This window comes from Zea mays, chromosome 1 (assembly GCF_902167145.1).
Source record: "Zea mays cultivar B73 chromosome 1, Zm-B73-REFERENCE-NAM-5.0, whole genome shotgun sequence".
NCBI classification, from domain to species: Eukaryota; Viridiplantae; Streptophyta; class Magnoliopsida; order Poales; family Poaceae; genus Zea; species Zea mays.
This window is the reverse complement of record NC_050096.1, coordinates 122,489,997-122,503,560: the sequence shown is the minus strand read 5'-3', so window position 1 is coordinate 122,503,560 and position 13,564 is coordinate 122,489,997. Positions and strand designations below refer to the sequence as shown.

General features: G+C 44.6%; 1 protein-coding gene across 2 annotated transcripts; it reads right to left on the bottom strand.

The window, feature by feature from the left end:
- Positions 1-839: 839 nt before the first annotated feature.
- LOC118476045 (probable acyl-activating enzyme 17, peroxisomal) lies at positions 840-2,123 on the bottom strand. Of its 2 annotated transcripts, none has more exons than XR_004855317.1 (3): positions 2,033-2,123; positions 1,631-1,851; positions 840-1,256 (listed from the first exon to the last, which is right to left on the bottom strand). XR_004855317.1 is itself a non-coding variant. In XM_035964082.1 (3 exons), the coding sequence occupies exons 1-3, from the start codon at positions 1,982-1,984 to the stop codon at positions 1,158-1,160; spliced, it is 333 nt and encodes a 110-aa protein (XP_035819975.1). In that variant the 5' UTR covers positions 1,985-2,042; the 3' UTR covers positions 840-1,157. The 2 variants fall into 2 exon arrangements, 1 of the variants encoding a protein (XP_035819975.1); XM_035964082.1 differs by having other exon boundaries at positions 1,972-2,042.
- Between the last annotated feature and the right edge of the window lie 11,441 nt (positions 2,124-13,564).

Here is a 13,564-nt window from a genome sequence, read left to right as displayed (position 1 = left end):
GTCTCACACCCCCCACAGGTCAAGACCAGGTACCACAGGATGAGGCGCATGGAGAATGATGTGATGTGTTCGTGAGAGGTCTAGGCCGTCGTCTCCCAGTCAACTTTGGGTTGCTGGACCGTTGTCTCCTTATAATGTAATTATTTATTCTGTATAGACACTATACCACAACCTAGCATTAATGACTTACTTACAGTCGGTATAAGTCGTTATAGCAACGTACTATCAGTCGCTATAGAGTTATACCGACTAACACTTTCTGACACTGTAAGTGGCGTCGACATATATGTATAGCGACAGACATGTTTATACCGACAGACGGTTAGACGTTAAAAAGATATACCGACTAACATATTTATACTGACGGACAGTCTGTTAGAACTTATACCGACACACTGTCTGACGCGATATATGTATTTTTACCGACTAACAATCAAACGCTACGGTTATATGAACCTAAAAAAATATATTACTAGCAGTTTCCAACTATCATCAACATCAGATAACAATTGTACTACATTCATACATAGCTAATTTTAATTGAAATAATATGAGGTTCCTGATTTCTGTGGTCATGCAGTCAAAAGAGATCAAAAAGGTCTTGACGATATCCATGGAATCCAGATATGAAGTGTAAGAATTTGCAAGCAGTACATGAACGCAGTAGGACATAATGTCAGGCTCCTAACATAAATGTTTGATGTCAATGATATCAAAATTGCACTAATATTCCACACACAGGAATCCATGCTATGCTCTGGTATGAAAATAAGATATGTTGTTTAAAAAAAGACAAAAGGTGAATTCAAAAAATCATTTTCCATCACTCGATGAGCTTACCAAAGGATTCCCACTGCTATCAAGAATGAACAGGTTACAACCCATGGCAGGTGTGCTGAATGCAGACAACACTTGAGGTTGTAGCATCGATCCAGTAAAAAATCCACCACCAATCTCTGTGCCTCCACAGTACTCGATTACTGGCTTGTAACCCGCTCTTCCCATCAGCCATAAATAATCATCCACACTGGATGCCTCCCTAGAGGAGCTAAAGCATCTGTATATAATGAATATGGTCAATAGAAACTGCATACCATACTATATGTGTAACTTGCAAAGTTAAGACAAAAGGTCTGGATAGTTGAGCAATTAAAAAATTACCGGATGGAGGACCAGTCTAGTCCAGTTGTACAGTCCATATTCTTCCAAGTACGAACGATGCTGGGTACCAGTCCAAGCATTGTTACCTTAGCATCCTGAAATTAGGTAACTATAAGTAGGAACAAGATTGCAATGAATGAAGATAGAATACCATTAAACTCAAAAAAAGACATTGCAGGGCGATGTACATAGGAACAATGCAAACTGGAAAGTTTCATGCCTGCACTATTCATTTTTCGTAAGAATCCACAAACATATGAGCAAACCAAGTCAAATGGTTGAGGTTCATGATGAGTAACTGAAAAAGCTTAACTGGAATAGCAAACCATGCATAGAAAACTTTGTGCATTCAGTTTATTTGGAATTGATATTTAGATAGTATAATGTACATGAACACAATTGTGAAATGGTCCATAATTTCTGTCATTCTAACACTAATTTTGTGAATTCAACTGTCTATTTTTTGTACCTGTACAAACTTCACAAAGCCTGAACTATTTGGGGAGCCATTATACAGAGCCATGGAAGCTCCATTCAGCAAGGAGGCGTAAACAAGCCAAGGGCCCATAATCCCACCAAGATTGGTTGGCCAATCAACAACATCTCCTTTACGAATATCCATGTGACACCATCCATCGGCAGCTGCCTTTAGGGGTGTTATATGTGTCCATGGAATTGCTTTGGGCTCCCCTGAATATGGAGAACTGTCAGAATTTTCTGTACAAAAATATTTTTAAATGCACTAATTGATCTACTTGTTATCATAAATTGGATCTGCCATTGGCCAGTTTGCAGTATGCAGCTATATACCTAATAATTGCATATGGGCGAGACATGTCAGAACTGACAAAATTATCAAACATCATCTTACCTGTGGTCCTGATGAAAATAGAATATTGGTGAATGCATAGGCAGGTTGGTTAACAGCAGTGTAATTTTCAGCCCTACAGTTTTTTTCTGGTTCAGTCAGTGAATGTCCAATAGGATCAAGTTATTCCAAGGAAACTAGGTGAATTTCATGAGTTAACTAATTTATTTTCGTATTACTTAACCAAAAAACTAGTTAGCTTATTGCACATTGTGAGTTAACTAATTGGTTACAGGATCAGATTATGATGAATCAAAAGCTTGGCTATGATCAAAACTGGCAAAACTTCTTAGAGCAGTATACGGTTACCAAACTTTCTTCCTCAATTCCTCCAAAGACATGAAGTTAAGAGGATCAGAGTCCTTCCCTTCATCCCTCCATACAATGGCCGGACCGTCGGAGCTCCTCCCGGGTTTAGCAGTCAAGCAATTAGCAGCAGCGTTGAGCTCGGCGCCTGGTAGCCACTCGCCATCAGGATATGCAGTGTTCTCTCTCCAGATGCAGGATGGCTCTACGCTGAATTGGATACCCATATCCTCAAATACCATCTTCCAGTACGCCTGTCCTTGGAACCGACGGATCGGTCTGAGACGGTAAGCTCACTTTTGCAACAGTAACAAGCAACAAACGGAATAAAACAGTACAGTATTAGTAGCTTATATCACCTCGGCGTTGGTCCTCGTCGTGGTCTCGCTAGAAGAACACCAATCAAGGACAGAGCGGCAGAGAGGCACAGCTTGGAGGCAACACACGCACCTGGGGACGGCGGTTTGGCAGCCGGCCTGGTTGGGCGCGTGGCTGAGGAAGGCGTTGGGGGCCAGCCGGCTTGGGAGCGCGGCTGGGGACGACGGATTGGCGGCCGGCCTGCTTGGCCGCGCGGATGGGATGGCGTTGGGGGCCGGCCGGCTTAGGCGCGCGGCTAGGACGGTGGTTGCGGCCGACCGGCTAGGGCGCGCCGCTGTGGACGGCGATTGGCGGCGGCGGCATCAATTTTTGGGTGGCGCGCGGCGGCTGGAATCACGGGAAGGGAGATAGGGTTTTGGGCTGTGGCGGCGCGACTGGTATTTGGGCCAGCAACTAATTTGCGCGCCACACATGTTTTTTTGGCGACTGACAGTGAGATGCTATAGGTATGAATTGCCGACTGACAAAGGGACACTATTCACATATAAATATAACGACTAACACTCAGTTGGAATATAGACATATGCCGACTCACTATCTGTGGCAATGTATACCGACTAACAATTTGATGCTAATTCTCTATTTATAGCGACGGTCGTCAGACACTAATTTGGTGTTGTGTTATAGTGAGATCTCCTATTATATAGTAAATGACATTCGATCCTGTGCCATGATTCATCATATGTGTGAGACTTGGTCCCAGAACACCTGGTGATTATGTTCGTGCCCAGGTCTTGGTGCCCCCGAAACCCAGGTGTGACAAAAACGCTGGAGCAACTTACCAAAAGCTATCCAAACATGCTTAGCTGACCACTGGGGCAAGCAAGTAGAGGCCTATGTTGATGATGTAGTCATCAAGACTAAGAACTCAGACAACTTCATCGAGGATTTGCAATAGGTCTTCAATAGCTTGAGGCGCTATCGATGGAAACTGAACCTAGAGAAGTTCGTGTTCGGAGTACCGGCTAGAAAGCTACTCGGGTTTATCGTCAGCCATCAAGGAATAGAGGTAAATCCGGAAAATTGAAGCCGTTATAAGGATGGAGCCACCGCAATCACAGAAGAAAGTACAAAGGCTCACTAGATGCATGGCAGCACTCAATAGATTCATATCGAGGCTCGATGAAAGAGGGATGCCATTCTATAAACTGCTCAAAAAGGTGGATGATTCCAGCGGACCACAGAAGCTCAAGATGCCTTGGAAGCACTAAATAAGTTTCTGACCACACCACCAGTACTCAAGCCACCGCGCCGAGCTACATCCGATCAGCCGGTCGAAGACCTGCTGCTATATATCTCCTGCACGACTCACGTGGTAAGCACTGTGTTGGTAGTCGAGCGGGCAGAAGAAGGCCGTGTGTATCTAGTACAACATCCAGTTTACTTTATCAGTGAGGTCCTTGTTCCCTCGAAGATAAGATATCCTCAGGTTCTGAAGCTATTATACGCAGTACTTCTAACTGCTCGTAAGCTCCGACACTACTTTGATGACCACAAAGTCATAGTAGTCACCGGGTTCCCAATAGGAGATATACTCCACAATAAGGAAGTTGTTGGAAGAACAACCAAATGGGCATGTGAACTCGGAGCTCATAATATAGAATTTCGACCTTGTACTGCAATAAAGACTCAAACACTAGTTGATTTCATATCAGAATGGGCTGAGCACTAGGTCCCAGAAAACATAGAAGCTGCGGAAGTCTCGAAAATGTACTTCAACGACTCGTTAAGTTTGTAGGGGTCAAGAGTAGGGATCCTTTTCATCGCCCCTAGGGGTGACCAACTCAAGTATGCACTTCAGGTCCTGTTTCCAGCATCCAACAATGTCACGGAGTATGAGGCCCTGGTTCATGGGCTGAGCATCGCCATTTCACTAGGAATCAAAAGGCTAATGGTATACGACGACTCACTGGTAGTCATCAGCTAGGTAAACAAGGACTGGGACTGCTCAACTGACATAATGAACAGATAATGTGCAGCGGTGCAGAAGCTGGAAGACAAAATTGAAGGTTTAGAGTTTCACCATGTGGAAAGGGATCACAATGCTGCAGCAGACGCATTATCAAAATTGGGGTCCAGTCGGGCCTTGGTTCCACCTGGGATTTTCGTCCAACAGGTACAGCAACCGAGTGTCACCACAAAGCAGGCTGAGGAGTGCAACGCTTTAGACCAAGCAGAAGCAGACCCCAATGACTGGAGGGAGCCAATTATCAAGTACATAAAAAATGAGGAAGAACCAAATGACAAGGCCATGGTTGAACGCATCGCAATAAAGTCGGATGACTATACCATTGTCACACCTGGTTTTGGAACGCAAACTGAATGCGAACCATGTACGTGCCAGGATCAAAATCTCACGTACACAGCGATTACATAATTGGACACCATCACACATTGCTCAAAGTACATTGATTACAAAAAGAGGTCCAAGACATCCACGAAGTCTATTACATAGCATAGTCATTAATATCATCAAAGTGCGGAAATACGTAACGTAGCAGATAAGGCCTACACAGGCAGCTGACTGGGGGTTTGCCACTAAGAAAAACTAGAACTCATCTTAGTCCTGAAACTCCTCAAAGTCCTCCATGTTACCAGCATCTCCTCTTTAGCACTGAATACAGTGGGGACAACCTGTGGTTGGGGTTGTTTGTAAAGCAAGGTGAGTACACATCAACGTACTTAGCAAATGTCCCGTTTGGCTAAAGTGGACTAGTTGTATGTGGAGTTAAGGTTAAGTAGTTGCTTTTAGTTGGTCAAGTATTTATTTCTATGAGTAGAGCCAAGTTTTAGTAATAAACCCAGTTATTACCCAAATGTACCTCCTCCAAGAGGAAATACTAGAGATCAAAATTATAACAATCATTATTAACAATCATCATAAAAAATAATCAAAGTTCTTCTAATCAAAGAGGATCCCAAGGCCTCTCTTAACCGTGAGCTTGGCTGATATACTAGTTTCTAACACTTTGCAGAGGTTGCACACTTTACCCACGAGTCATGATCCCTTCCCAGCCTGGGTTGTACAGAACCGATCTTCACTACTAAGGTGAATGGCCAGGGATACACTATGTAGCCTTTACAAAGACTCCCCTAGTGCATAGCCACTCATTAGGTTTCGCCAGTCGTACAAACGCAGTACACCTCCCCAACGTGGGTGACTAACAAAACCAAATCGAATGAACCTCTGCACCCCCTTGGCAGAGCGATCACTACGCCCCGGCCCCCATTGACAGCCCTCACGCAAAGCCAACTACACCCTCAGGTTCACCTAATTAATCAGCTAAGGGCATCCCATTCCACCCGCATGGTTGCACTGTTGTCCTGGGTGGTCACTCAATGAACAGGTCCTTACGGAGAGGTACTCAGGAAAATGGCCTGAGTCCCCAAAAGTATCACAATATCATCATCGGGTAACATCATCGTATCATAAATGTTCACATCATGTTCATTGATTAAGTTGAAGCAATAGCATGAGCTAACCATGATTAGCCCAGAAGGTAAACAAGGATAAGTAAATATAGACTAGTCAATCCTTAGGTTTCAATAATGTAATGCGGGACAGTGAATTATAAAGTATGTAGGACATAATAGGTCAGAGGACACTTGCCTTCACCAGGTTGTTGCTCAGGAAGATCTTCGACAACACACTCAGGAACCACGAGCTTCTCGTTGTCTAAATAAAGCGATCATACATTCAATACATTTGGTAAATGACAAATGAATAGTACATCAATCATGTACAAACAACGGAACACATCTCAAAAGGAAAAGTATAAACTCAAAAAGAGATTTTAAATTATAAGGTGAACTAATCTCATTTAGTAGTTGATTATTCTTTAAGTGTTGTCCATGATTACATAATATGATTCTATTCATTTTAATGAGACATAAAAGTTAAACCAGAGATAAATCCATACATCACATATTATTATCTTCATAATATTAAACATCTATTTACCACTAGGGTTTCCTTTTTATTTATTTTATTAAGTGAATAAATCAACACATATACTAACCTATAGTTAGACACAAAATTAGAGTGTACAGACTGTGAATGAACATAATTTATTTGAACAGAGAATATTCTTATGAACATTGCAATTTCAATCACTAAATTTGGAGTTAATATCAAAAAGATATGAAATCAACAAGTTTTGTAGTTTGGAATATAAAAATAGGTCCAATTCTATAATTATTTAAAAGTGCATGGGTCTGTTTATAAGAGTTTAGGGGCCTTAGCGTAAAGTCTAAGGACGGCGGGTTCTATTACCCGAGAACTCAGGGTCTCTTTAGCAAAAATCACACGCGAAGGGGTACGGGGTATTCTCGGCCATCGGATCTGCGAGCAACGACCCAGATTAGATCTGGCCGAGCGGACGCTCGCGCACGAACACGAGTGCGGGTTGACCAGCGGGCCAGGGCTGTTAATGGCCTGGGGTGAGACGACCTGACCGGCTGACCCCAGTTGCAGGGCGAGGGTGAGAGAGAGTGAGAGGAGAGTGGTCAAATCTAGATCGGGCGATTGGGATTTGATCTGGCTTAATTGAAATCGGGCCGTCCGATTAGGGTTGGGCGAACAGGATGTGCGCCGGGGGACTTCAACTTCTCTGGCTAGCCAGGGCGGCGCTCCCCTCGGGCACGGTGGCACCGTCGCCGGAGGTGTGGAAGACTGGGACTCGTAGGGCACGAGAGGTCGGTCTGGGTAGCTGGAGAGGTTGGGGAGGACCTAGCAAACACTATGGCGAGGTCAGGTTTGTGTGAATGAGACTGAGGCGACCGGATAGCGGAGGGGAGTCCTCGACGGACCGGGGAATACTCCGGCGAGCAATCGCGGGCAAGTAAATGCGAGATAGGGGAAAATAAAGGCGGGGCTAGGACGGTTACCTTGAGTGAAGTCTCAGGAATGCACGAACGGTGGCCGGGGCACGGTGAGGGCATGGGTCGACGGCGGCGGAGCTACGACATTGAACCGGTGAGGGTGGACTTGGCAAACCAGAGGGGAAAGGACGAACCGAGGGGTTTCCCGAGCTATGGGTGATGTGGCGGAGCTTATCGAGGCAACGAGCATGGCGAGGGCTCAACTACAGTCGTGGAATGGGCGGCGGGCTTCAGCGAGCGGCGGTGGAGCTGCCTGGTTACACGCGCAGGGCGAGAGAGGGGGTGAGGGAGCTCGGCTGAGGGCGCAAATGAGCAGGGGGAAGTGGGCGAGCGGGGTGCGTGTAACACCCCTGGTGTTATTGGCACTAAAACATGAGCATGGCATCATATGCATTGACATTTAATTTTGTTTGTTACACCATGAATGCACCCACTAGGTAAAACTTCAAAACAAGTGGGATGTAGTGACTTGGAGTATTCCTAACTCTAGGGTAGGGTACTCAACCCTGGGATTAGGGCATATGGGTAAAGGTGAATCCAAAATGAGTAACACATCAAATGTCATTAGAAATATTCATAACATATCAAGTTTGATGGGTTTGAGTGGCACAAAAACCCTAGAGTGCTCAAAACTCTAAAAAGAACCCTAGAAAACCCTAATTTGTACCCTAGGGGGTGATTTCAAATTATATACACTTTTGGACCAAAATGTAAATATCAAAGTGGTAGAACATCAAAAACCAAGCAACTTTTACATTGGAGGATTTTCATGTAGAATGGAGCAATTTGGACTGAATTGTAAAAGTCCCAAGAACACCCATGTGTTGAACTCTGAAATTTCAATGAGATTAGGCTGACTTTGGAGCCTTGTATTTCTTAATTCATGAGGATTTTGCACTAGGTCAATACATCAAACTTGTTGAGCTATGATAAGAGTACAACTTTGATTAAGTGACTAAGCATTGGTGCTGTACAAAAATTGGGGACAAATGGACTTAAAGTCTGGCTGTCAGTCAGCCCTAAAACTGAATCTGGACTGACAGTGAACTGGGACAGACTTTGGAGCAATTTCTAGTAGGATCCAGTGAGTATTTGATTATGGTTGCTATAGCAAAATCAAAGCTGGATTATAGAGCAACAACTTTGCTACAGATGGATGATTAAGTTGCCACACAAAAATTGAAGAACCAAGCACTACAAGTCGCTTTGTCAGAACAACTAAGGAAGAGCGCGATGGTACAGTAACTGAATCAGATCACTAGGTTCAGTGCACTGCCGCCAGTGATCCCGCGCCGCGATCCTCGCCAGTGCTGTGATTCGTGCCCATTGGCGCACGGATAATGACTCAGGGTAAAAGATCTCGCGCAAGGGATGAAGTCGGGGCACTGTGGCCGCGCTGTCGCCATACCCACTTGCGCTGCGACATGGCCGAACGATCATCACCGTGGAGATTGCCGTTCATCACGAGTGTGCCACACCGTAGTTGATTCACCATGTCGTCACAAGCTGTAAGGACTCGGTAGTGACCGCCGTAGATAGTTAGCCTATGAGCGCCACATTAGCGGCCTCCGGTGACTCCTCCCCCTTCTCACCGTTAGCGCTTCCCCATCCAAATTCGCCCTCCTCGCAGCCGTCCTCTATAAATTGATGCCTCGGCATGTTCCATCTACTTGTTATGAACCCAGAGCACCAGCCCTCGCCTCCGATCATCCACCGTAGCGCCCCAATTCTAGTGACTAGTGGGCACCGTGAAGGAAAGTTGTATTCAAGATACAATTTAGTGTGTTTCTATTGTAACTGCATATTCATAGCATCACATGAGCATTCATGTATATGTATTGTTATGTATAGAAAACGAAGAAGAAGTGGTAGTCAAAGAAGAAACTGCCCCACAAGCTGAAATTCCACCTGTCGACAACAACTTCTACTTTGATATTTGTGGGACAGATCCTGAGCCTCCTACAACACAAGGCAAGCCCTGGTGCATTTACCCCTTCCTTGTTATTTCAAACACTTTATCACTTGAAATGATGCATTAGGTGATAGGAGTTGAGTGCTAAAAAATTGTTGCATTTCCTTCCTTGGATCTATTTACCATTCCTTGATAATTGTTTTACTTAAAAAGTTTTCTGATGCTTAGTCTTGCCTTAGAAAACAAAATGTTTGTTTTAAACAAAGATGATGCCTCATATGGGATGGGAAGTTTTCAAAGAAAAGACTTGATGGTGAATCCATCATGGCCATGATGGGTTCAACATCGGAAAAGATGTACCTCTGACAGGTACCAAATTTTGGGTTTTAAATGATAAAGACGAGACCGGGCAGGTGACTTGCACGAGAAGGAAGTCTCGGTGTAGTGTTTCCTGTCTGAGTCGATTAAGGACCATGTCGATGTGGGCTTGCTGACCGAGGACCCTTTAACTGGCCACGTGCCTCGTCATGGGTAAGCTTTGCCTAGGTCAGACCAATACTAGAAAGGCCAACACGCAATGGGAGTGGAGAGATGGCGAGAGTAGCGTGTACCCTCCGTGGCAAGAGGCTGGACGATGGTGTATTTGTGCTCTCAGTTGGCGTGAACCCGTTCTGGTCTTGAGAAACCCGGTGGCGAGTTGACATATGCAAGTGTTAAGTGCTACATATGTCGTGTGGTTGGAGATCCGCAGCTGGGTATTAATCGATTCGGATCGCCATTACTTCTCGAACATGAAGACTTGGTCACTGACTTACACATAGCATTCCAGTGAACTCAAGGGGTGATAAAAATGGCTAGTGTATGCCAAGTGCTTGAACTAGGATAGAAAGAACTCTAGATGCAGGTAATAACTTAACCTAATAATAAAACTGGATTTTTAAGGATCCACTATTATTAAGCATTTCTACAAATAGAGTCTTTGATCCTTGATTAGCTTTACCTTGATTCCCACAAGCCAGCATATCCTTGGGAGTCTTTTCCTTTGTCAGGTAAGACTTGCGAAAGTACACTCCGTATTCAGGGTTTTCGAACCCATATTGTTGTAGGTGATGAAACAACGGAGTTTTGCTGTTTCTGCTCAAAGGTGGTGCCAAAGGAGGAGGCCAATCAGTAAACTCTTTGGGGAGGATGTGTTGCCTCCCATCTTAAAACACTAAGCTTTTGTGTGGGAGGATGTTTTACCTCCCTGTTTTTAATAATAAGTTATGCACTCATGACACCCAGTATTGTAATAATACTCTCTCTCTCTATACTTTATTAATGTAAATTATGTTATTGTAAGCCGCTTCCTCTATTTTCTTACTCCGGCTATGTATATAATGTCTGCGTGATGGGTGAAGCGCTCTTGGGCGATATGATGATGATACAGATGACCGAACCTGTTGAGTGATTACGTGCATCTACATGGTTGTCCGAGGTCCTTAGGACAAGGACATATGTAGGTGGGACTAATACATTGGGAGGTTCTGCCACAACTGGTATCGGAGCGAAGCCAGTCTCTTCAGACATTATGTAGTATTTCAAAAGAATTTTTAAACACTTACCTTAAAATATTCTTTCATTCTTATCTTACCACTTTCTGGTAGTAACTTACCTTTTAAAACCGGGTAATAGAGTGTAGTATATGAGGAAGTAGGGGATCGACGCAAGATGGATCCCATAATTATTAGGTTATGCATGCATCATGTTCAAACTATACTTATAAATCTTCCCCTCTTATGGAGATATGGCGCGCACAAAAACTACCCAGCGCAAATCAACTGGGCCTTAGGGTGTGCCTCGACATCAGCTGGCCTCCTGGCATGAAGGAAGCATCAGTGGAAGCAACGACCCTATCGGGGAGTTGGAGGCCAAAGTGGATCGCATCAGATCCGAACTACGCCAGAGGTGTAGGGAGCATGCGCGCGATAGTAGCCACATTACTAAACTATCAGCCGAAGTTAATCGCTTGCAGTACGAAATTTCGAAACGTGATACAATTATTGACTGGGCCGTCAACTCACACTCTTTCGCTTGGGACTGTGAAGCCAAAGCTCTAGCTCGAGTAGCGGAACTTAGTGCATCCCTCGAAAATCTGCAAGCGTACTTCAACACCTTGCATGAAGAAGTGCATTTATTGTATGATCGACTGCACCCGAATGTGCCACCCGATGTGGTAGCAATGGTAGTTGGACCATCTGGAACAACAATTGGAGGATCTGATGGGGGGATTGACCTTTTTGAAGCCCCTCCTTCCATGAATCTTGCAGATGAACGGTCTCCTGAAGCAGGCAGCGGAACAACTAAGGATGAAGAAGATTAGAGTAGTATAGTCTAAGTAATGTACTTATGTAAAATAAGTAAGGCAGATGAGTTGTATAATGGAGTATGTACAATTATTATTGTACCGCAATGAAATAAAGATGGTGTATGTTTGGCATGTTATATCTTCCAAATGTTTCTTTGCCTCAGATGCCATCTCGGACCCGGGCACATGATGGGGCAGGTACATCCCACGGTGGGGAGGACACTCCCAATCCGCCATCAATACCTCCTACCCTGGCCGAGGCTATCGCTGCCTTGGTCAACGCCACCACCGAGAACACGCGCTTTCTGCGTGAAATGGCCGAGGAAGAGTTCCCCCTCAAGGACCACGAGATACTACCTATCTAGAGTTCTCCGAAACCCGACCACCGCTCTTCATCAAGGCCGAGGAACCCTTGGAAGCCGACGAATGGGTGCAGGTAATGGAATAGAAATTTGGGCTAATCCGATGCACCGAGGTTCAGAAGCCCCTATTTGCCGCACAACAGTTAAGAGGCCCCGGTAGCACTTGGTGGACAAACTTTTCCGCCATCCAACCTGCGGGACATCAAGTCACTTGGGAAGAGTTTAAACTGGCATTTAGGGAACATTATGTTCCGGAAGGCGTGCTACAAATGAAACTGGAAGAGTTCATCTGACTGAAGTAGGGGGGAGATTCTTTGATGCAGCATCTCAATAAATTCAATCACCTCTCCCAGTACGCCATTGATCAAGTGGATACAGACTTGAAAAAGAAGAATTGTTTTATGAGGGGACTAAATGACAGACTCCAGCGTAAGATGGCAACATGTTTGGATCTCACATATAGCAGGGCTGTCAGTACAACACTGGCAGTTGAAGCAAAAAATGCGGGACATGGAAATTCAAAGGGATATGCGGGTGAAAGATCAACTCAAGGACCTAAAAGAGAACAAGGTTGGTAATCCGACCTTTCAATCCAAACCGTTATTCACCTCGCCACCTTCATATCCATTCAAACAACCCGTATTTCTTCGTCCCACTCCTGCCCCTGCTGCGATCAATCAGCCGAGTGCCCCTGGTACTCGTTTCCCTACCCTTCCCAGTTCCTCCAGTGGTTGCTTCAATTGTGCAAAGTCTGGGCATTTCATAAAGGACTGCCCATATCCGAAGCAAAACAAATCCAACTTTCAGCAGATTTCTGGGAACTCAAATCAAGGAAAGGGAACACAGCAAACTCTTCAACGGGCAAAAATTTGAAGAAAACTAGACGGGTCTATTATACCTAGGTGGCTACTACACCGGAAGGCGAACCGGTGATGATGGGTATGTTCCTTGTTGCCAACCATCCAACAGTTATCCTTTTCAATTCTGATGCATCACATACCTTCATAAGCAAGGCTTTTGTGGAGAAACATTGCATACATTGCACTGAATCAAGGGAGGGATTTGTTATCCACTTGTCACACCCGGGCTTTAAGGAACAAAGTCGGGTGCATCTCATATATGCGCCAGAGAAGACAACACATATAATAACAGAGTGCATAGAGATAAATGTCATAAATAAAATCAGAGTACTTAATACATAGTGGAAGTCTTACAAAAATAAATGATGAAATAAAGCGAACTATATATTATTCCCTGGCTCCACAAAGCTGACTGGGAGACTCCACCTAGATCAAGACGAAAGCCTCAATGTTAGGCGGCTCCTATTCGACCACCTGTTCTTCTCCTGT

Excerpts from the sequence above, each read along its gene's own strand:
- LOC118476045 (XM_035964082.1), bottom strand. Across the intron at positions 1,257-1,630 it reads GCTTTGTGAAGTTTGTACAG|GATGCTAAGGTAACAATGCT; the intron begins GTACAAAAAATA and ends ACCTAATTTCAG.